The sequence below is a fragment of the Merops nubicus genome, unplaced genomic scaffold (assembly GCF_000691845.1).
Source record: "Merops nubicus isolate BGI_N331 unplaced genomic scaffold, ASM69184v1 scaffold19392, whole genome shotgun sequence".
In the NCBI taxonomy this organism is placed as follows: domain Eukaryota; kingdom Metazoa; phylum Chordata; class Aves; order Coraciiformes; family Meropidae; genus Merops; species Merops nubicus.
The window spans coordinates 65,825-89,305 of NW_008591855.1; the positions used below are offsets into that span (position 1 = coordinate 65,825).

At 36.9% G+C, this 23,481-nt stretch overlaps 1 protein-coding gene across 1 annotated transcript in view; it reads right to left on the reverse strand.

The window, feature by feature from the left end:
* OLA1 (Obg-like ATPase 1) overlaps window positions 1-23,481 on the reverse strand; it is a 101,835-nt gene that overhangs the window by 52,555 nt on the left and 25,799 nt on the right. The window contains exon 4 of the mRNA XM_008934991.1: window positions 243-418. Within this exon, the coding sequence (XP_008933239.1) occupies window positions 243-418 (176 nt within the window). The remainder of the gene's footprint in view (window positions 1-242; window positions 419-23,481) is intronic.

The following is a 23,481-nucleotide window of genomic DNA, read 5'->3' on the forward strand; positions in this document are numbered from 1 at the left end:
AGGTAAATGTAAAAAAATACATTTTAGCTTTATTGGTGAAATCTTACACTGTCAACATGGCAAATAATTCATGCTAATAGTTTTACAACTCCTCATAACAATTACTTTAAAATACAGATAATAGCAGCATTTCATATTATACATGTAGGAAATGAATAACAAAAGCCAACAATACAAAAATTTAATTTCAATACAGTGACTACTTAATGACCTACTTTTATAGGTCATATACTTATACTTACATATTCAGGTTTTAACTTCTTGTCTCCTCCTCTTACAGCTACTTTTTCAAGTTTGTCTATGCTCTGCATGATCAGCTCCTCATCTTTAAGTCTAAGTTCCTCATGTATTATTTCAATGTCACGAACAGGATCTACACTTCCTTCAACATGTGTGATATCATCATCTTCAAACGCTCCTAAAATAAAAGAACACTTCCATGACATATTAAGCTGAAAAGACAAGAAAAATATATTTATAACTTACCATTAAGAATCACAAGAGTTTGAGATGAAAGAGTCAGTAGGTCTGTCACACTGCTCATAGGCAAGCGTCACCTGCAATATTTTTTATCATATGGTTTTAATCTGTTGATTTACATATCAACTCCAGAATGCAAAGCACTATACAGACACATACAAAGCATAGCAGAGTTTCTTCTAAACAAAGTGTTTTTTTCTAAATAGAACCAGGCTAGAGCACTTTCCTGAGAATAGGTACCACTGTATTTAACTGTATCTAACCTAGCAGTAGCAAACAGCACCAAATTGAACATTGCAGAACATTTTAATATATGCAGTAATAATTAAAAAACTCACAGAAAGAAAACCTTACAAATCGCCATGGCAGCCCTCACTAGCTGACCAATTTTATGCATTAAGAAAAAAAGAAGTTCTAGACAAAGAATTCTGAAGTTCTGAACGACTCTTAGTGTTTCCAAGGGAAACGGGGCTTAGAAAAAAAGGCCTGAAATCATCTGGCAGACCTCGTCCCTGTTTCAATCTACTTTATCACTGTGGTTCTGACGGTGATTAGATAATGAACCACTCAGACACACAATTTACACAGCAGCTAATTTCATCGGCCTGATTTGAGGGTATGGTTTTTAGGGGGCCATCAAAGAAGCAGATGAAGGTGCATTTGTCATATGTGACTGACAACCATTCACACTATCTGAGCAAAATGGTGCTGGCCCTTATTAGAAACACATGCTATTATCACATATTTAAAGTGCAGTTGAAGCCATAATTTCAAATTGCCAACTGGAAACATAAGGGTAAAACAACCAGATATTACTGAAGCATGTGTGCTGACTTCATGCCCTTCTGAAGACAATCTGGCAACATAATCAACAAGGATTTAAATTATCAGATAAAAAGCATCACCAAAAAACCTACCTTTACCCCCTCATCCCCAAGTGATACCTCTTTAAAAAATTAAAATATTAACAATTACGAACAGTTGGTTACTTATTCCTGGATCATTTTGTAGAGTATTTGCATGCCTATTCTGTAATATTAAAGATATGCCTGAGAAATCAACCTGAAAAATAATTTTATTATTACCAAAATTTAAATCAACTGTTTTTTTTTTTTTTTACTACAGGGAAACGGGGGGGAAAAAAAAAAAAAAAAAAAAAACACAACGCAAGACATTTCTTGCACTAAATATAAGATAGGAAACAGGGTAATCTAACAGTTTCTTAACTGATATACAAAAGTTGGGGTTTTTTTGTTGTCATGCATATCAAACTTCATCTTTTCTTTAAAATGTTATTGATGGTCAAATGTCAAAATCATTTGCATATACACTTACAAAAAAATCTTTAAAACGTTGGTTATCAGAAATTGCCTCCTGTCCTATCAGCTGTTTCTCTTCAAAGATCATCCATGAGCTCCCATTAATATAAAGAAAATCACTTCAGCGATAAATCCAATTTTAATGCTGGCCATGATGGGAGAACAGGCTGCTCTGTCAAATGGAAGCTCACTACACTGACCCATACCAATACCAAGCAGTTAAAGAAGAAATGCTGTAGCCTTTGCTTTCCATAAATCCCTATCTGCACACCTGACTCAATGGGGCGTGAGCTGTTCAGATGAATACTAGACAACATAATTTAACAGCTCTGTTCTGATTCACAAGGAAAATACTGAATACAAAGGGGGGGGGGTGTAGGAAGATGTCTTATATAGGTGAAAGAATAGTCTACCTGCCTAGCCTTCTCCATAGAAGAGTAGTATTAATGCAGCTAAAAAGTAAGTTTATCGGTCTCTCTTGCATCACAAAAAAAAGTGCCCATTACCACCTAAATAATACATTCGCACACTGTTTACATCTTCCTTCTGCATTTCATGTCCAGTTTAAAAACAACAATAAAAAAAACTCACACTGCCAGGAGAAAAGTTCCATAACTATAAAGATTATTTAGAAAATAAAAATAAAAAGCTTGTTTTGGTCTTAAGGGGAAAGGAGATTTTTTGAAAGAGCAAGTATAGGGTGAATTAGTAATAACAAAACAAAGCTTATATATTATTTATATTTTTCAATTTTTTTCAATAACAATATGTCTCCAGCAATTATCTTAATTTCTTTATATCTCCCTGTTCCTTCTCACACGTACACACACAAAAAAACCAAACCCAAAACAGTTCTTCATTCATCTAAAACAAATTAATTCAGTGCAACTCCACCCTACAAAACTGAATCTATATATTTTGCTTTCTCTCTCCTCTCAGTCCACTGAACACTTTAAGCCATGGACACTTACCCTTTTCTGCCAGCATTCTGCATGACTCTTCCAGTCATATGGGTGTCAGCAGCCACCCTGCACCTTATTTAGGCAACATCGATGACAAGAGACCCACGTTTGGCAACAGGCAGCTGCCTGGTCAGGTAAGGAACCCCTCTACTTGATTTCCCATTCAAGGCAATAATTTAGCCTTCTCTCCCTGCCTCACTGGGTTGCCTGACTCTTCTCATGGAAGAAATGAACTCTAGTTGCATATTCCATTAAAATGACGAATTTTGAGCTTAAAATTTTCAGTTCTACATTTAGAAGAAAAGTGCATTTCCCTAACTTCAAAAGGAGAAAAATCTATCAACAGATGTGCTGAAAAAGGCCCTATAATTCACTTCTAAACAGATAGAAAATCCATTAAATTAATCATGGTAGATTTTTATTTTCCTTATCAGGAACACTTAAGAGAAATTTAAATTTCTTCCCATCAAGACAGCCACAGTCCATACAGAAATGGTAGGTATAAGGTTTTGTATACACAAAAGGCCAAACTGGCATTAATGTCCGGATTTTGTTATAAACCAATAGAATCTTCTTGATAAGCCACAGGCATTGGGCTTTACTTGTGAATCTTTTGTTCAGGGATCGTCAATACCAACTTCAGCCATCAGCCTAAACCAGATCAGCCCTGACTGACAGCCTAGCCAGAAGCAAGATGATGGTACACTCAAGGAACGGGGAAGGGAAAAGGGAGAGAGACGCTGCTATGATGCAAGACCCTCAGTTATAACTTTATCTCAATGTCCACGTGTGATGTGTCCTGGCCAGCCCCACGCCTGCTCCATAATGATGGTCTAGCACAAATCACACTGGGCATTGTAGGGAATTCAATTCTGGTCTGCAGAGCAGAATGCAGACTTAGCAAGAAAGAACTGGTGCTAACCTTTGGGATTAGGCTCTGTGCAAACGATAAGATCTCTTGGAAAAAGTACAATTGTGAGAAATCAACAAAGCTATACTATCAGAATAAAGTTTTACACAGTCTCTGGATTAAAAAATAGTCTGCATAAAAATGTAAAGTTGTACGAAAAATGGGCTTGTAAAACTGATTCAAAGAAAAAGGACACAGCAGAAAATTCGTGTATATTACTTGCAACATACAAAGATGAAAATTAGAACTATAATATTAAACTACAGATCTTACCTGATAAAGACTGCTAGCCAGTATATCATTATTTATTAATACGTCTCTCTGCTTTATTAGTGAGCAAAATTCCTCTGACAAATAAGGCCTTTAACTCTTTTTCTTGATAACCCCTCCTTCCCACCAACATACACAACAGCAAAACAGGAAGCTCAAAGGCTCTGTTTCAAAATAAACCAAAGAGGGGACGAAGACTGACATCGCTGTCCAATTAAAGACAGTGCAACACCTGTACAAAGAACGAGATGCACAAGGTGGACACAGACCATGAACCTTGAATAACCAGAAGAACGGAGAGAGCAAACACTGTCATTTGTCAGAGGTAAACCCCATTCTGCTTATCAGCTGTGTTTAAATATGGTGAACCTCAAATACAATGTGCCTGTCTTCTTAGTGTCATAATGATAGTTCAGCTTCTGTAAATATGAGGGACCTTTCCAAAGTTAGAAATGTGTCTACACACTATCCTCTGCAGAATACTCACACTTGACAGGCTACTGGCTGCTGAGCTCTGCAGTCTAGCTTCTTTTCATTTAAAAAAAATATTTTTTTTCAAACTTCTGATAAAAAAACATTGTCATAAAAAAAAAAAAAAAAAAAAGAAAAAACGTTGTGATATTCTGGAACTTCAACAAACAAACTCATCCAACTATGCGACTTCCAGAAAAAAAAATAATACTAATTTAAAAAGGCAATAAATATTACCTTCTTCAAAACCAGCCATCCACTGCATTCTTAAGACAGTATGACTTACGAACAATGACCTTCTCCAATGAATATCATGAAAACCTATTGTTCTTCCCACAGTTCTTCATCAACTGCATTTGCTTTTAGAACAGAAGGCCTTGGTATTTCTCAGACATTACCCCAAACTACGGCACCTTCCTTTTGCCTACTTCCTAATGTCTGTGTCTAATACTGTCTGTGGTCCAAAACAGCCCTCCCTTTCTACTACAGGAAACTACAGTATACTAGTATAAGCATAAAAAAAGGAATCAGCTTACCATATGAGGAGGCAAAAAAAATATATACATAGACTTACACAAGAATTGCCCCAAAGAAGCATCTGTCAACAACTAAGCTAAGCATAGAGCAATACAGGAAGGTCAAGTGGAGAACCCTGATCAGTAATATAAAATTGATTACGACTTCTCTCGTGTCTGACATATCCCACCAGAGGTATATTTTTTATCACAAATTAGTCAAAGGGAAGTTGAATAGAATCCATCTCTTTCTTCTGTATAAGTAACCTAGCTATAAGCCTTTTTTTCAAATCATCTTCCAGAAAATGCTGATGAATTTGCACTCTGGCTTGGAAGATACATCTTTGCCACTTCCTTTAGTGTAAATAACAAAGGCTACAAAGTTAGAAACATCGAGCTTGCTGTATGTAAACAAATCTGCTGTGGTAAACACCCATAATGTTTTAGTGGCATGTAGATATTACTATTGAAACAAGGCAAATATTTAGCTAGGAAAACAGTAAAGCATAACACAGGAGCAAAATTCATTTTGCCATCTAACAGCACCAAAACTCATGACTTAACCTGAAGTTACTAGAAATTAGGAGCGATCACTACCACTTCCAGCTCCCACTTCTGTTGCCAGTGGACCCAAACCTAAAGCATTTTTCAGTTTCAGGATAGGATTTATCTCCAGCTGAGCACTTTAGCTACAGTGTTTGGGTCCAAGCGAGGTGGAGCCCAAAAATATTTCAAAAAGCAGCATGCAGAAGCAACATAGTGATAACCGGTTCTGCACTTGGCTTTCAAGTGATACTAAGTAGAAAAGATCCAGAAAACAATGACAGGCTGGAGAAGTTGTGAAGCCTGACTCTGGTTTCTCCCCTGAGGAAGAGCAGGAACCATCCATTTGTCAGGTCTTGATGGCAGCCAGGACACACAGGCTACATCTTCACATGCAGAAGTAATAGCATATACATATATATACAGCACAGCAGTAAAAACGCCATATTTTAAACTGTATCTTCAAATGATATGGCAAGTTTCTTTCCACTTCTTTCAAGAATCAGCTTCAAAATTCTTTGACAAAATTTATCTCAGCCTCCAGAGATTTTTGCATTGCTTATGTTATACCTGTCAAGATCTGATGACTGTATGTTATGTATTCATCTGAACAGAACCACTACACTTAGTTACAGGCTATCATCAACCAATTCATTCTCTTGCTAAAATCAAGTCATCCAATTACTCCTTGACTAATCAAGGCTGTTTTGGCTTTTTCTTTCTTCAAAAGGTACTCAACAGCATAAACAGTTCACTTACAAGAAATGGAAAGGGGCTAATCAGCAGAATTATTGTTTTGCTGCCACAATTTGCAGTATTTAAATGTAGTTGCTGATTGGACTGGAAGTTTTATGATATAGCATATAAAACTAGTTTGACACAAAACCAAAGCTGCCTACAGCCTAAACTTTATTGTTTCTAGCTGCCCCAAGCTGCCACCGAGATACAAGAAAACAAATCAAGATAATACTACCAGACTTATCTTGTTCTGCTCCCAATTGCAATTATGGAAATTAATTAATATAGTCAAGATTAATTTATATCTGAAATGTCAGTCGCTTAATTTCTTTAATTACTCTTATCCTTAAAGAAGAATGGAACAAAATATTTGGCTAATACGAAGCTCCACGTTAACAGCATTTTGGCATTCTGTATTTGTTTACAAAAGATAAGCAATGGTGTTGGTGCAGGTTATGCTGTAATTAAGGAGGACATTTACAAATCAATCAAAACCTGAACTGTACCACAAGCTGAAACTTCCATCGGTATTCAGTGCAATAACCAGTTTGTCAATAAGCTATAAGAGAGAGCTTAAGAACGCCGCCAAAGACCAGACCTACAGACTAATTGATACTTGCACTTCTTCTCCAGCACACATTCAGTGACTATCATGAAAAAAAGCTGCTTGTCAGCACAGCAAAGACACGGCACAGCACAAGACATGTACACAGCCTGGTATACCGCCCTGAAAAAAAGTGAGCAATAATATCTAGCTGGCCACTTACTGGGGTGAAAACTGGGGAGAAAACAAAAAGAAATAAAATACAGTAACTTGCATGTGGGACTAGAAGTAGAGTATTTCTTGAAGCTATCAAAGAACCCACAAGACTACAAGTGTTAAAAAACATTATAAATAATATCTGTACTTAAACTAGCTTACCGTGATATCATCAGTATTATAAAGATCTAAACAGTAAAAGATACCACTATTTCTGACTGATGTACATTCAATATTATAGAATGTATTAAACTTTGATGATGGTACATTTTACTGCACATACTCATGATTAGAAGAGCAAAAGAGTACTGTCAGAGTCAATATTTTACAGCTTCTTCAATGTGTCACGTGTTAACAAAGAACCAACAAATAAAGCAGGTTTAGCATGTTTTCCCTTCCAAGTTAATTTCAAGTTAAATTAATCACCTGTAACACAAACGTAATATTCTTTAAGGAGAGTCATTTTCAGTTGAAGAAGGTGCACCTGTCTATGTCTTCAATATAAGCAAAATCAAGTACAAAAAACATTAAATAAAATGCTGTAGTAAACCTTGACTTCTGAAGAAAGAATTTTTACAGACATCTTTTGTGGCTTTGTTTTGTGCTACAGCCCTTTAAGTTTTGTCTTCATAAAGCCCTAACTAGTTGTAATCACTCGCAGTCTAATTGTGGACATTTATCTGCTTTTCTTATGCATAGAACATAGCTATTAAGGCTGAATGGTGATGGTGTGAAGTATAGGTTAAATTGGGTGAAATTAAAGCAAATTACTCTGGGATGTGGAACTCTGAAAATAGAAACCGCCAATGATTTGCAACCCTCTTGATGATCAGCTTCACAGAACCCTAAATGACAAAACTTACATATTTTAAAGTTAACTAGATTTTTTTTTTTTAAATAATATGTATAAATTTATTTAAAATGCAAGCAGTCACTGTGGCAATAATTATTTTGTTTTACCTGCATAGTAGAAATATAAGAAAGGGTTTTAATTCCCATTAAAAGCACTTGTTTTTATCCTCAAGCTTAGTTGATTTTTAGTGAAAGAGTTTCGAATATTAGTTGCAGCATTTACTACTTTGAACACAATGTTACAGTTTATCTGTACCACACAGCTACAGAGACACAGGATGGTACTAGCAGCCACTTCGGGCTCTCTGGACTGGTGCAGTATTTGGACTCAAAATCATTACTCACCTCTATAAAAGATAAGCAGCTATATTTATCCTGCTGAGCCCAAACACCGCATCATTCAAGAGAGCGGCAAATCAAGCACCCCTCCCCAAAAGTCTGAAAGAGTGGCTGAATAGCAATCCTTTCAATATCAAATCCATTGGGAGTATTTGACAAAAAAGAGCAAGTCTATTTCTGCACCGGCAGACACACAAGGAGAGTATGTAGCAGCAATACAGGATTTTAAATGAGTGGAGCAACAACTTCTTGAGCATATGAAGAATTTACATTTGCATAAAAGTACTTGTCAAGCGAGCACTGCACAAGGTCGAGGATAAACAGTATAACCTCCACAGGAAACCCTGAGGCAAAGCCATTCCCTTCAGGACACATGAAATGGGCAGAAGAAACCACGGTTCTGTTCCTGGTGGAAGCAGTTTCAACAGAGAAAAATTGTTGCCAAGACAGACACTCCAATGAGCTTATCTGTAAAATCCTGTTTGAGAGCCCTTACTCTTGAGTCTGTCTGACAAATATTAGTGATTTATTTCAAATGTAAAATGTGTTTACTTGCCATTGCTCTTTCATCCTAGCACCACTGGGATGTAGTCAACACTCCGCAAGCAAAACCTTCTACCTGCTGAGATTTGCTATCAAGTTGGTCACACTGGGTAAAGGACATTATTTGACAGCTGAAGGAATAAATCTTTGAGCCCTTCATGCCTCCGTTTGCAGAGGGCTCACTCTGACTGCCCGTGATCACATATTTGAAATACCATCACTGCATGGCCCACCAAATAGTGCTCACGACAAACTCCTTGATTATGCTTCTTGCCACACACCTCACACCTAGGATCACAGCACATGGGAATTCGCATGGACTCGCTATCAGCAGACACTAGGAAGGGCACACTCAATATAAAACTCTCGGAGATGGCTGACATACAACATAAATTGTCTAAAAAAAGAACTGCCTAGGAAAGATTAGCCTCTCTGTTCACATTTTTCCAGAATACAACTGTGTTAACTGGAAGAAGAGGCACTTGGAAGTTAGCCTAGACCACTGCAAAATGTCCAAAAGCCAAGAAGGCTGAAGAATGTAAACATTTGCTTCAAAGAGAAATGCTCTTGTCAACCTGAGCTCAGCCGTGCCCTGCTTTATGTTATGTTCTGTTATAATGACTGAAAACCTTCCTTTGTGAGTTTAACTAATGAAAGGGAAGCAACCAGGCAGTCTCTCTCCTTGGTGAGTGCTCCCACAGCAGCATAGCCTGTAGAAAGGACAATGCACGCAGGAAGGTCTGCCCACAAACATCAGTGGATAACTTTTAAGATATCTCTGTAGGGCATATATCCAAACTGTTCACAAAAACAATGCTGCAGTCAAGAGTAGACTGGAACTCATGTCTTTGCAATCCGATGGCATCTACACTGTACAAAAACATGGTTCCTAAGCAGAAACCGTTTGCAAAGTAGAAATATGCCTGTGTGTTCATGCCACTTCCACCATCACCTTCTCTGTGGTGCTTTTTACTACTTCTCTCTGCAGGTCAGTCACCACGGTCTCTAGGAATACTCAGTGCCAAGCTCTACAGTGGGGGTCTTAACTGGGATCTCTGACAGTCACCATAACAAAACGTAATTGCCAACAATAACTGCATTTTTAAGAGAATATATTTACGCAGATAATGAATAGCAACTAGCAGCTATTGGCAGAAACCCACAGGGTAGTTCAATCTGGCCCTGAACGACCAGATACACAGGGAACATTTTAATTATTCACAGACATTTCATCTGGGTAAGAGACAGCCTACACCAAAGATGCATAAATACCAAAAAAGAAAAAAACACTTGAGCCCTGAAGTTTTTATTTGACCTGGCATAGCACTGCATAGCTGTTATCACAACTGCACTCCTGAACTATTTCAGACACCTAATGCCACCACAAAGTCCAAGCTGTTAAATTCTCCTGAGCTCACCTTGGCTCCTGTGTAGAGCCAGCCCAACTCTCTGTTCTGCATTCTGCAGCACCTTGAAAGGTTTTTACTCTTTCTAAATAATGAAGAGGAAACAAACAGTTCAGTTCAGCACAGAATGCAAAACCATAACGCCCCTGGAATTCACAATGAAGGGTGTAAAATTGTTTCAATAAGGCAATTTCTCGTCAAAAGCATTTAAAACAATGTCTTAAGCAATGTAAATACCTAGACAAAACTCAATAATGACAGTTTTTCAGCTACAAGAGGTCAGTTATCTAAGCAGTTCCCAAATATTCTGAAAATTATTATTACATTGTTATGATAAAACAAGAGCTACAAACCTGTCAAACTTCTTGCAGTGGCTTACAAAAAAGAGCTATAAAAAGTGGATTTTGGAATTTGGCTTTTGGAAAAAAAAGTCCTGTTTACAGATCAGTAACTTTTTTTAAAAAAAAGTAACTGAGGTATTAGAAGAAAGGTATTTATATGGAGTTGTAAACTCAGTTCATCATGTGTTAAAAAGAATTTTTTTCTCCATATCTGATTGTTTCTGCTTTGAGGATCTGTATCACCGCACAATGGAGGTGAGGAGGACTAAACATACTTGAGGGAAGAGCAGTAAACATACAACAAAAATGGAAGCTGATAAAGACTTAAATCGGCAAAAATTGCTTGATCAGTGCTATCATGTATGCGTATGCTGTACCTAAGTTTGTAATGAAGTGCTGTGTTGCAAAGTGAATAAAAATATCCTTAAAAACTAAAGCAAAAAACCTCTCAGTAAGCTTACCTTATAAAAATGTGCCTCATCACACAATTTACCTTCTGTACACTCTGGCCCAGATACATAACATAATATATAAACCTAATGCAAAAGCAGCAATACAGTTCATCCAGATTTATCCTTTGCCAATGAATTCAAATTTTACATTGTAAAAGTGCTGGCTATTGATTTCTATTAACAGAAATTCTATTAACAATAATTTAAAAATTATTAGTTGGTTAAGAAGGAGTTTGTTCTTCATATATGATTTTTCATATGCAAAAATTCACCAAATTAAAGGTGATGTTACAGTTCTTAGAACCTTGCATTACAGTACAGGCTTGGAATCATGAGAAGCATCAAGTGATCTTTTTAGAACAGCACCTGAAACACTAAAGCAAAAAGGAGTACATAACTTGTATCTTATTTGAGATGCTAGACCTGATAAAGTGTTTGCAATATTTCCTGTTTAATGTTAAAATCTTAATGTAACAGTTACCAGATAAAACTCAATACTAATACTATACCTTGGATGTTAGTCCTTTCCTCTTCCTTTTATAAATCATCATCCCAACAGAAAACTAAGCATATTAATTACTATAGATTGGCTGACCAATTGCATGGGAAGTAAGGAACTCCTTATTTCATACACTGTTTCAGTAAAGTAATCCCCAACACTCAGGGATTTGTTTTTCTTCCTAGTAACATTTTACTTCAATGGCAACTACATTGTGGAACATGTCAGTTGCGTTCCGTAACTATCTGGCACCACCTAGTAGCCACTGGTGTCTTCTTTACTAAATCCCGCTAACAGATTGTTTTAAGGGACTGTGATGTGCAATACTGAACAGATGTGCAAGAAATAATAAATTCTTCACCTGAATCTCATACAGTCAAGAAAATGTTTTCTGTTGAATTAGGTACAGACAGCTGTAGTCAGTAACGACTTGTGCAATGAGAAAATGCCGTCTGCCTTCCTTTAAAAAGTACATTAAATACTTGCACACATGTTGAAGTTTCCAAGTAATTTAAGAATCTGCTGGCAACTTTTAGCAATAACTGACAAAACACATTGCTTCATGCATGTATGCAAAAATTTTCCATTTATTCCCTTTCCCTATCCTGAAAAATTGCAAGTAATTTAGAAGCTAAGAAATAAAACGTACATAATATCCTGGATATACATGATGGGTTTTTTCCATTATTGTCAACGTAGGTGTCTGGTTGGCTTTAGAAGTGGGGGGGCAGGGCAGCAATATGAGCGTACCAAGGCTACTTCATTATGTTCCCGAGATGTTGACTGGGTAGAAATCTTCATTTTCAAGAGTACTATTCCTTTAGCTTGCAAGCAAATACAAATGCAGAGCCCCACCATTCTGCTCCTTGCAAAATAAATATATAAATGTGATACTTTGCAATATCTAACCACAGCTTTTTAAGCTGAAACAGTTCTTCTCCTTTTACTTTAGATGTCAAATCCATCACAGAAAAGAATTTTGTTTTTAAAAGACTTCCTCAATGAAGCAGTTCATTTCTCTGCCATTTAGCTCACTGTATTTTTACAAGCACCAGGCTGAGCAAACTATGATTGAGAGAAGCCATCTTATGCACATTGCTGTTGTCCCACATCATTCAGAACAAACCTTTTTAGATCGTTAACTACCACAGGAGTGCTGATTACACAGGCACCAGCAATTTCCTAACCAATGACCACCTGAACAATGATGTGTTCAGCTTCTCAGACCCTGAAGCCTTTCAGAGGTGAATCATTTCACAGTTTGGAACTAGATCTCCATAGCAACTTCCCTTTGAGGGTTTTAGAATCACCATCCCGTAATTCTATGATCATCAAGCTCAACCATTCCCAATGGTTCTTTTCACAGCAGATGGAAAAGGAAGCCTTGAAATTTTACAGTCTATTTCAAGCAATTCATCTGGCAGCCTATTAGAATTCAAAATATTTCGACCTTCAATCACAAAGCATGTTATCTGAAGCTGTGGTGATCTCAAGTCAAGACAAGCAGACGTTTTAGTCTAATCATCCATGATGAGAAGAGACTGACAAAAACTCTTAATTCAACCACCATCAAAATGCTTATTTTAACTGCATGAAAGTCTTTCAACAGGCAATGAAAACACACCATGTACCATTTTATCACAACCTTCCATTCAAGGGAAATATGAATTCTGAATATTGGCATGGATCTTTGCACTCCCCGACTGCTTTTGAACAAATATCTGCTTCCTAGAAGTCAGTATAAATCCAATTCCAACACATTATTTTCAACAGCTGTCAAGAAAAATGATGGAAGCAAACAGCAATTAAACTTCTCACGATTAAGTACAATAATGCTCTAAATGAGTTACTTATTGATGGATCCACTTTGTTACAGACATCTTCTAAGAAAACCAAATCAGTTACATCTGAGAAAATAAACACCATTTAAATTATGAAAACATAGCATTGGTTAAAATCTCAAAGCAAAGCTCAGTTTCATGATAATAACAATCAGAGGGAGGTTTAAAGTTCCACCCGCCCCTCAACGCCTTCCCCCCCGCCCACCTCTGTTCCCAATTCTCAACTCAATTCCCTCTGTGTAAAGAAACATTTTCTTTCTCTTGAATGTTTTAGTCAACCACTGAAATAATCCCACCATGGGCACAAAAACTTTAAATTCAAAAATCATCTCACCTAAAGCCCAGGTTGGTTCATTCACACTTTTTTTTAATCAACCTTAAACACAAGTTAAATTCAAATGTTTTAAAAGCTGTTATGCACTGCCTACTACATTAATAACCGTGGTTCCTCAAACTCCCACGCCCTCTTTCCCCAAAAGACGCTCTCCCCCACCCCAAAACAACTCTGTAAGGTTAACTCTAGAAATACTTTGTTCTTGTTGCTATATTTTCATCAATATACAAAGCAATAAAATGCAGTAGTGAATAATCACTAACTACATAAACACAAGTTATCTGGTAACTAACAAATCCAGAAGACTTAAAACTTTCCAGACAAAAATGCTACCAATAGTATTTAACAAGATCAGCAGTAAGTTTAGTAAAAAAAAAAAAAAAAAAAAAAAAAATTACCACTTAATGACTTGATAGTGAGACTTTGATACTTAAAACAACAATTGCTGTAAAATGTGTCAAACTTAGAAGAAAGAACAGAAAGACCCACCTGTACCAAAGCACCAGTGCCCAATCTGAATAGTGAAATCAGGGAAATTAACAGGTATGTTACATTTTAGGACACTTGTTGAAGAGAGAACACTTTACTGTCTTATTTTCTTTGAACAAAAAAAAAAATGCATCTTCAGTGTCCCTAAACAATTACTTAACTGTGAGAGCAGCCACAATTGAGGCCCTCTCTAGAGCACTTAAAATGCCACATTTTATTAGCCTACAGGAGGAGAAAAAACAAAACAACTCACCCCCTGAGATGACCTTATCCTCTTAGGTATCAACATTATTAAGCCATATTCTTGCTCTACTTCAAAGAAAAACTCCTTCAAATGAGAAACTTACTGAAGAAGAAAAAAAAAAACAAACCACTAAACTAACTAAACTAAAAGATCTTGATTACAATGATTTATTGACTGATGGTTTATTGACAGTTAATATTTTTGACAAAGCAATTTTGAAAATATTTTTGTAAAATAAATTATGAGAAAAAGATTTGGTGGAATCAACTGGTAGAACACAGGATTTATCATCATATATTTTGCATTGTTTGCAAAGTTAGCTTATGATCAGCACTATACAGCTGCTTACACTGAATTTCTTGAAGATCCATGGGGAAATATGTGGACATAACCACAAAATATAACTAGGGATTAAGCTAGAATTTAAGATACAGTAAAGCAAATGAAAAAAATTATGCATCAACTGAAAATGTAAACTGTTTATTTCTACATACAATTGACTGAAACAAATACAGGTTTTATTCTAGCAATCTGAGAAAGAAACATCAAGGAAAAAAGCTCTTGAGTATTTTAAGCACCATATCCTGCAAAGACCAGAGATTAAGGCAATTATACATTAATAATATTAATATTCTCAGTGGTTTCTGGTGTTAGATCAGTAGCATCAACAGCCAATAAAAAAAACTAGTGTGCTCAAGGAGACAAGTTGCAGAATACATTTTACAATACTCAAAAATTTTGATCAAAAAACTTTTTCCATTTTTTTTTTAATATGGAAGTCAAATGGATTTATCAGAAGTTTTAACTCATCTATAAAGCTTAGCTTATTTTTTTTTTAATTGACCAAACAACATAACCAGTAAGCACAACTTTTTAAGTGTTGTTCCATCTGAAAGTGAATATAAAAGTGCCCAAGAGTACCAAGTTATTTAAGCATCTTGCTAATCAATAAGGACAACTGCTAATGCAGCAATACTGACACGTGCAGACAGAGCTACACACATGTAATTTATGTACTAGTAATGTAGCTATTACTAAATGTAATTTGAAAAGGAGCATTTTTTAAAAACTCTTAAGTGATAGTAGATGATAAGTATCTTGCATTGTACAATTAGACTGTCAGCAAAGAATGCCTATTAGTAACACAAATGCAAATAATCCAACAGTTACATTTCTACAATCTATTCTATGATTATGTGGTTATGATTCAAGTATTTTCATGGTATTTTATCAGATGTTTCTTGTAAATAGTAATTTTGAAGGCAATTCTTAAAATTGCCTTCATACATCAAGAATGAGACTACATTTTTAGCTTTTCCTACTCTTAGTATCCCCACTACTGTATCTGAAAAACTTAATCTTAAGCACAGTAGTTATATATTAGCACACCGTTTAACAATCTAAAATAAACTTAAGTTTATTTCACAACATATAATCAAGCAACATACGGTAATTAAAGCACACTGAAAACAGCAGTTACTAGCTAATTAACATTACAGAAACGCTTTTCTTAACGATAGAAAAAGACAAAGATGTTATAAAGTACTGCAGCATTCGGAACAGTTTGCTATAAGCCTTCTTGTTTAAAACATTAAAAGCTTCTAACTTAGGAATTTGAAATTACAGTACTTTATAAATTAAAAATGTCAATGCAAGTTATGCACCATTAGGTAAGCAGTTTAGGGAGTACCCTTTCACCATGTGGTTCATGCAGGGCAAGCACCATTAACACAAACTGTTGCACCCCTGAGGATGGCTCAGAATTTGCAACCACAGCCAACCTCTCTACCATCCTTATTCATTAAGTGAACAGAACTAACAAACCAACACGGTTTCATTACTTTCATGGCAGCAAGATATTTGGCCAACCCCACAGCACCTGAACTGCAGCGGGGAACAAGCAGCAGAGAACAACTCGAGCTGTGAGGCTGGCACTCGGGCTGGAGGTAGGGGGTGGCTGCTGAGACAGCCGCTGCGCTCTTTTAAACGCGCTGGTTTGAACATCATTTCAGCAGCAGATTTTGTCACAGAACCGTTTCCTGTTTTACAATTAAATTACCACTTTAAAACAGTGCAAACATTTTACCTTCTCTTTATTACACCTTGTATTTCTCATTTGTATTAACACTAACATCTAAAAATGATTGCTAGGTAAAACTGTGCACGCACACACAGCCCTAGCAAGTCGTCTCTTCGGAAACCAACGGTTTCATGTGAAAAGATCTTCTGGTATTTTTCTTCACTATTTGTATCCCAACGCGATCTACCAGCTTCTACACAGGCTTGCCTCTTAATATATTTTCTAATATTTAACTTATTTTTTCAACATCAGGAATTGTTTTGTGCCACTTTCACTCTTTGCTAGGCTTTCCAAACACAGTGCATATAAAGGTGTGTCAGCTTTCCCTACGTTTCATGATTACTAGATGGGCACACACGGGGATTACAGACATAAATTAGTTGTTGGTTAGTAATAAACAAGATCAGGCCTTCCGTAAAGTTTGGCACAAAACCACAGTTAAATTTGTGCTCACGCATAGGTGCAAGACAGCACACAAACAGATGTGGGCACCACCAAAAGGGCAGTAGAATGCCCGTCTCAGTGGTATTGCCTTAGTTTCGTAGTCACTATAAGGTGGCAATAGGAGATACACCTTTGCAGGTTTTTAAAATTGTGAAATCCAAAAGAAGTGCTTCTATAAAGGTACGTTCCAATTCTCAAAGTAAATATCCCGGTCTCTATGTAAGAGTCGGTACAAACATTTGTATCATGCAGCGAAAAAGTCAAACAGGCCTTTCTGCACAAGGAAACACATATCTTAAAACATTCCCTCTGATAAGGGGATTAATTATTAAATATCTGATTTGATAATTCTAAAAAATTGATATTTGAAATCCAAACATTTTAGAATGAAAAATAATCAATAGTAGTGTTACCACCCTTCACTTGACCTCTGTATTTTAAATACCACTGCTACAACAGCTTTTTTAATAGGTTTTGATATAAACTGTCAAACTCACAGGCAGTCAGGAAGGACTCTGAAGATTATATCAGTTGCTAACTCCAGCATGCAAAATCTTTTGTTCAAGGTCTGGTTTGACATTGGTCTTATTCTCCTGACAAAATAAGCCTAAAAATCATTCTTAGACAGAATGAAGATCCTCTCCATCTCAGGACACTCCAGCTTTCAAAGAAACTCTCCAGAAGAAAGGGACTATACTGGCTATTGTGCTTCTGGCAATTTTTGAAGTCCCAGAAAAAAGTCCTTGTTCATAAACTCCCTACAATGTGAAAGAAGGCCGTAAGTGAGGTGCGTGTTGATCTCTTCTCCCAGGTTACTATCAACAGATTGAGAGGAAATGGACTCAAGTGGCACCAGGGTAAGTTTCAACTGGATATCAGGAAGAATTTCTCCACTGAAAGAGTGGTGAGGTATTGGAACAGGCTGCCCTGAGAGGTGGTGGAGTCACCATCCATGGAGGGATTAAAAAGTGTGTAGATGTGGCACTTCAGGAAGTGGTTTAACAGTCATGGTAGTGTTGGATGATGGTTGGACTTGATCTTAGAGGCCTTTTCCCACCATAATGATACTATGATTAGCACTTAAACTTATTAAATATATACATATATATCTTCATCTAATTATTGTAGCAAGGTTCCTTGCAGTTTTTTTCACCAAAAAGCTATCACATAGAATTTGTCTTGGGCCTTGTCTATCCTGAAGAGGTTATCACTTTTGTAAAAATATATGGAATTATTTTAGTGTTTATAAAACTAGTAGACTACCAGTAGATGCTGAACCACAATACTTCTGTATTTTCGCATGAGATGGAAGACCGATGACAAAACCCCCCTAAATTTCAAAAAGTATGAAAAAACAAACAATGCTTAAACATTTACATAGAGCCCTTAACGCTACTGCTATAGACAGCTCCCCAGAACAGCAAGTCAAGCACCACCATTATTTCATGAAGTTTCACTCAACTTGCAGCCTGCTTGACATTTGCCCATGGGAAAGAGGGCTGACAGGAGCAAGCCAGAGGCCAGAACTGTCCTAGCAGACAGTTGAAAGAGGAGAATCTGACAGAAGAGATTTCTTAGTAGTTACCTCTTATTTTTCAGTAACCTTACGATTTCCAACCAGTTTAACTTTATTATGAAAACCTGACCTAGTCAGGTGTCCCTGCTTATTGTAGGGGTGTAGGACCAGATGGCCTTTAGAGTTCCCCTCCAACTCAATACATTACACAACTCTATGAAAACAAGGTTCACTGTTCAATTTTTTTTTTTCCCTTCTTCTATCAGCACCACAAAAAATACTATACATACCTTTTTACATAATGAAATGATCTAGCCTAAATTGTATCAGGGATTTAAAAAATCCATACCACATTACACAAATAAAATGTTACCCATATAAGATTCTTTACCTTTCATATGGCAGGAAAACCCTGATGTTCAGTGCTTACGAAAATATCATGCAGAAACTTCAAAAAGGTTAGAAACATACCACAAATCAACAAGAGACTTTTCTGCTACCAAAAAAAAAAAAAAAAAAAAAAAAAAGCCTATCTGCTGCAATGGTATGGAAACAGGCCACATTTTAGTATCAGCAAGCCGGTGTTTACTCAGTGCTGATTTTTCAAACAATTTGTTTCTATGAAATAATTTTCTGAAGTTTTATGAGATGCTACTGAAGAAGAAGAAATTACAAAAATCTACAAAGCTGTTAAGTTTCTGTTTTGTCATTTACTTAACAGTACATACATGTAGTATGTAGCATTTTTTTCTTTAAATCAATTGGTAGGCAGTATAGCTAAGAAAAAACACATTAAGTGAACAGAAGATGGATTGCCTTTGACTAGGCTCTTGATTTCGGTGAAAAATCAGAATAATATTCTTTGTGGTTTGCTGATTACTACCTTAAAAACATTCTCAAGAGTCATTAAAATCATCTGTTTCTTTACAATGTGCTTTCAGTTACTGGTTTTCCATTTCCAGCACACCATTGCTGATAATATTACGATACCCCCTCCTCCAACGAGAGGCCTTCAGAGCCTGTTTGCATTCCACAGGAAGACGCCGCCTTGCTCTTGGATGCGGCTCCAGCTGCCTTCCTCCTCCTCGCTGCCAGCCCCAAGCCCAGCTTACCCATCTAGTCACTCCACCAAGATGCTCTAACTGGTGGCATACCATACAGAAGAGCCAGATTTCTGCATTGAAACTGCATCACACAAGTAATATTTTCCCTTACCAAAGATTTCTAAAATGCTGAATATTTCATCCTAATTCTAAATATGTGGAAATAGTTCGATGCAGTGCTTCTGTAATACAAAAACAATACACTTCTGCATAATTATTCTTGTTCTGAAACAAAGAACAGCTATTTGTTCTCCAAAGCAAAGTTTAAAACACAGGAAGGGGAAAAAAAGGTAACTTCACACTGGTTTTATGTGCAAGATTTGAAATTTTTTTGTGTAAAACTGGGGGTTAATCCATTAAATTCCCCTAAATCTAACATATCAATTTAAAATATTTTCCTAGAGTGGCAATGGTCCCAAAGGTATCTTTCTAGTCAAGAAGCTTTTAGCTCTCTGGGACTGCAAACAAATTACTGTTTCCCCTAGTTTTCCCTGCTGTAGTAAAATAAATTAACAACATTCTAGTGAACAACACAGCTGACCTACAAAATCCTGTTAAGCAGCATCACCCTGCTGTTACATAGCAAGAAAACAAAAAAGTTGGAATGCAAAAAGAACCAAAGCAGCAACTACTAACACGTGAATTCTGCAAAGAAAATTTCCATAAACAGAAAGAGACGAGAGAATAGTTTAACTTTAGGTTTTCAGCTGACAAAGGCAGCATTTCTCTTCAGCAGGGGGGGGAATCTGGTGTTGCTTATGAGAAGCAGATGCAGGGACATGAAGCAGTAAGGATTCCTTGGGTGACTGTGACACACAAGCTGGAAACCATGGCAGTCTACAAGAACCTGTTGGTCTTGCTTAGGCAGCCTGAAGGCACTTCCCAGGCAGGCAGCGCCTGCCACCCCAGCATCCCCCTTCCTGGGAATCCCATAATCCCCCCTCCTGCACACGGCCTGGCGCAGGACAACAGAGCAGAAACCACGCAAGCTGTCCATTGCCATGGTGAGGACCACGCACAGGGCAGAGAAGAACAGGCCTGTATGGCATAAGCCAGTCACCCCTGCTCCCGGGGACAGACATCTGCACGGCACAGGCGTGAGAACCACACACCCAGACCCCACTAGCATACACTGTGCTCCTGGCCTTCACTGGTTCCCTCAGTTCATGAAACAGCAAGCTGTGCACTACAGCAAGACTAGGACAAGCTGTGAAATATTTGTCTGAAATGACAGCTGATTAGGAAGATCACAGTTACGATTTATTTACCTTTCCAAGTGTCTAGTCCATCATATTATTCAACAACAATGCTCAAATGAGGTAGTCAAAATATCTTGGCAAAATATCATGGCATGACAACACTGCATGGGAGTAAAATCAAAACTTAAGAATGTCTAACACTTTAAAAAAAGGATGAAGCTTCATTGAAAACAAATTGTTAAATAATTGTGAATGGTTTTTTTCTTCTGTTAACCCCTAAAACCCTTCTGAGGTTTAGGGAGCAAGACACCTGAAACACTGAGTAGCTGACTGGGCTGGCAGGTGTCTCTGCTCTGCCAGGTGTACTCACACTGCGCTCCTGTCCTAGCAGCTACACCGAGTCCATGAGCAACACTAACACATAAAGAAAACTATATGCAAAAATAAAACTCCCCAATTACTTACTCAAAGAGTGCAACTGCATCTATTAATACCTGAAAGCACTCACAGTGAAAACACAGAGGGCAGAAAAAAAAAACACCAATTCAAACAAGCATACCAATGTTGTGATTTTATTTCAGTATGGGACAAATCAACTGCAAGGAAACATTCTCTCTCTTTCCACAGAAGAAAAATGTGTATTTGTAAATGATCAATTAACTCATATGCTAAATTATTCACTCTACATGGCATAGACACATTAATGTCAGTCTGCAAATGTAATCAATACAGGAGAGGGGAGGGTGTCTATTTTTTTATTTTATAAATATATACTGATTAGTTTAGGTTCAGACCAAGCCATCTTTATTCATACTGAATAGAACTTGACTGCAATTCATGGAATTTAAATCACAAACACAGTATGACTAAATAAAAGAATTGAACCCTTGGAAAGTATAAAGAAGTACTTGAAAAGATCACTTTTGTTCTCTGTTCCTGCTTGCTTACACACACATTCCAAGAAAAACAACAACAGGAAAACATGTGAAAGAATGAGAGCAAGAATCAGTAATTTACCAGTTAGAAGCTTACAATGTTGTTGGAATAATAAAATAAAAAAATACCATCTTGGTATAGTGATAGTTGTTGACAGTTCATCAGTTTAAACAGAAGTGTGACACGTGATGTGACACGTGAGCCTTGAGACAGTCAGTCTTCTCAAAGCCAATGCGCCAGAAAAGAGACTACTGAGCACAGCTGCATTTTAATCCTGTCCTGCATGCTCTTCATCTTGTGTTTACAGCCTCTTCACATCCCATCACTACAGGATTATTGTTGGAAAAGTGCCATAATCGTTATCTGACTATGAACTACTGTTAACTTTATTTTCATTTGTGGATTGGGGCATTACCTTGACATACTATTGCCTATTTCCGCCCTTCCACTGTAAAAGCTTTAACTAGCAAACCTGCCAACATTGTGATACCTGGTTTTAAGAAATCCAGTATCAAGCTTCGGTAGTTTTGTCCCTGTTGTAACCAGTACAGACTCCTTGCTTGAACAAGGCCATACGAAGTAGTTGGAATACATGAGCAAATGGAGTTATTTATTTCACTTCACCGTTGCTAGGGCAAGTGGTCCCTAATTTGCAGTATTCCTCAGAAGGCTAAGTTACTAGATCAACATTATGTGAAAGAATAAGAAAGTGGAGCTTATACTCTCCTGTCTCAGTTGTTCTGGCCCGAGTAAGAGAGGTGATTGCTAAAGGCAGCCTCTAATACTCCAGAACTAATATGCAGCCATGGAGATCTTATTACAGATTCAGTAGAGCCAGTAACTCCTGCATGCAAATTACTCCAGAATACACAGCTGTCATGTACTCCCTACAAAAATAAAGCAATTTAATATAAAAATCAGTAATGACATATCTTCATTATAGCCTAATGTCTTCAAATGGAAACTATACCTCAGATAATTTTAAGTATACAGAATTTTTGAAGAGATGTTATTCCTTTCCCAAGATTATGTAGAACAACGCAGGCATACTGCATACTTAAGGCAACCAACATGCATGACACTATACTAATTTTACCTGCTTTATTGAACTTTCCACAAAAATTGCCCTTTATTCAAGACTACAGAATTCAAGGAGGACACAGCAATATTTTCCTTTAATTTCTGTAGCACTGAATACCTGTTTTAGCACAACAAAAACATCTTAACATTAAGAAATCACAGCCCAGTCACATGCAAATTCTTCCCATTCACTTTGAAGTGGAAAGGTATGTAAATAGAAGAAAAATACAGCACTAACAGAGGAACAGAACATCACAGATTAGGTATTTCCAACAGAGAGAGCCATTCAGTCGGTATCTGTACAGCCATTAGTACAGTGGGGTCAGAACCAGAAAAACCTCTGTGTGTTTGCTTTTGGGTTTATTTTAAATTGTGCAAACTAAAACTCTTCAGTTTATGTCAAAATGTGTCCCTATGGAACAAAACCTCTCCTGCAGCCCAGACCACTTTATTGCAAGGCTTTTCTCTCTGCTGCAATATCATCGTGTGCCGTTAATTTGCTAGTTGAAAAAAAAAAAACAAAAAAAAACAACCTGAAGTCTAACATGTATTTATATCTACTTGTTAAAAAAAGTACAAGAAAAGCCTTCCACAATGGAGAAGGGAGGAGGAATGGAAGGGGTGGGAGACAAGAACAGGACACAAAAAACCACCTTTTCCAAAGACTATTCAAGGCAAAAGGGATATGTCATGTTAAACAGTAGTCAATAGCTGTATACAACCAGTAAACAAATTCAGCTCTACAAAAAAAGAACTACATCACCATTTAGTGGTTGCAGTTTAGATTATTCTAGCGTGTAATACTTTAATTGTAT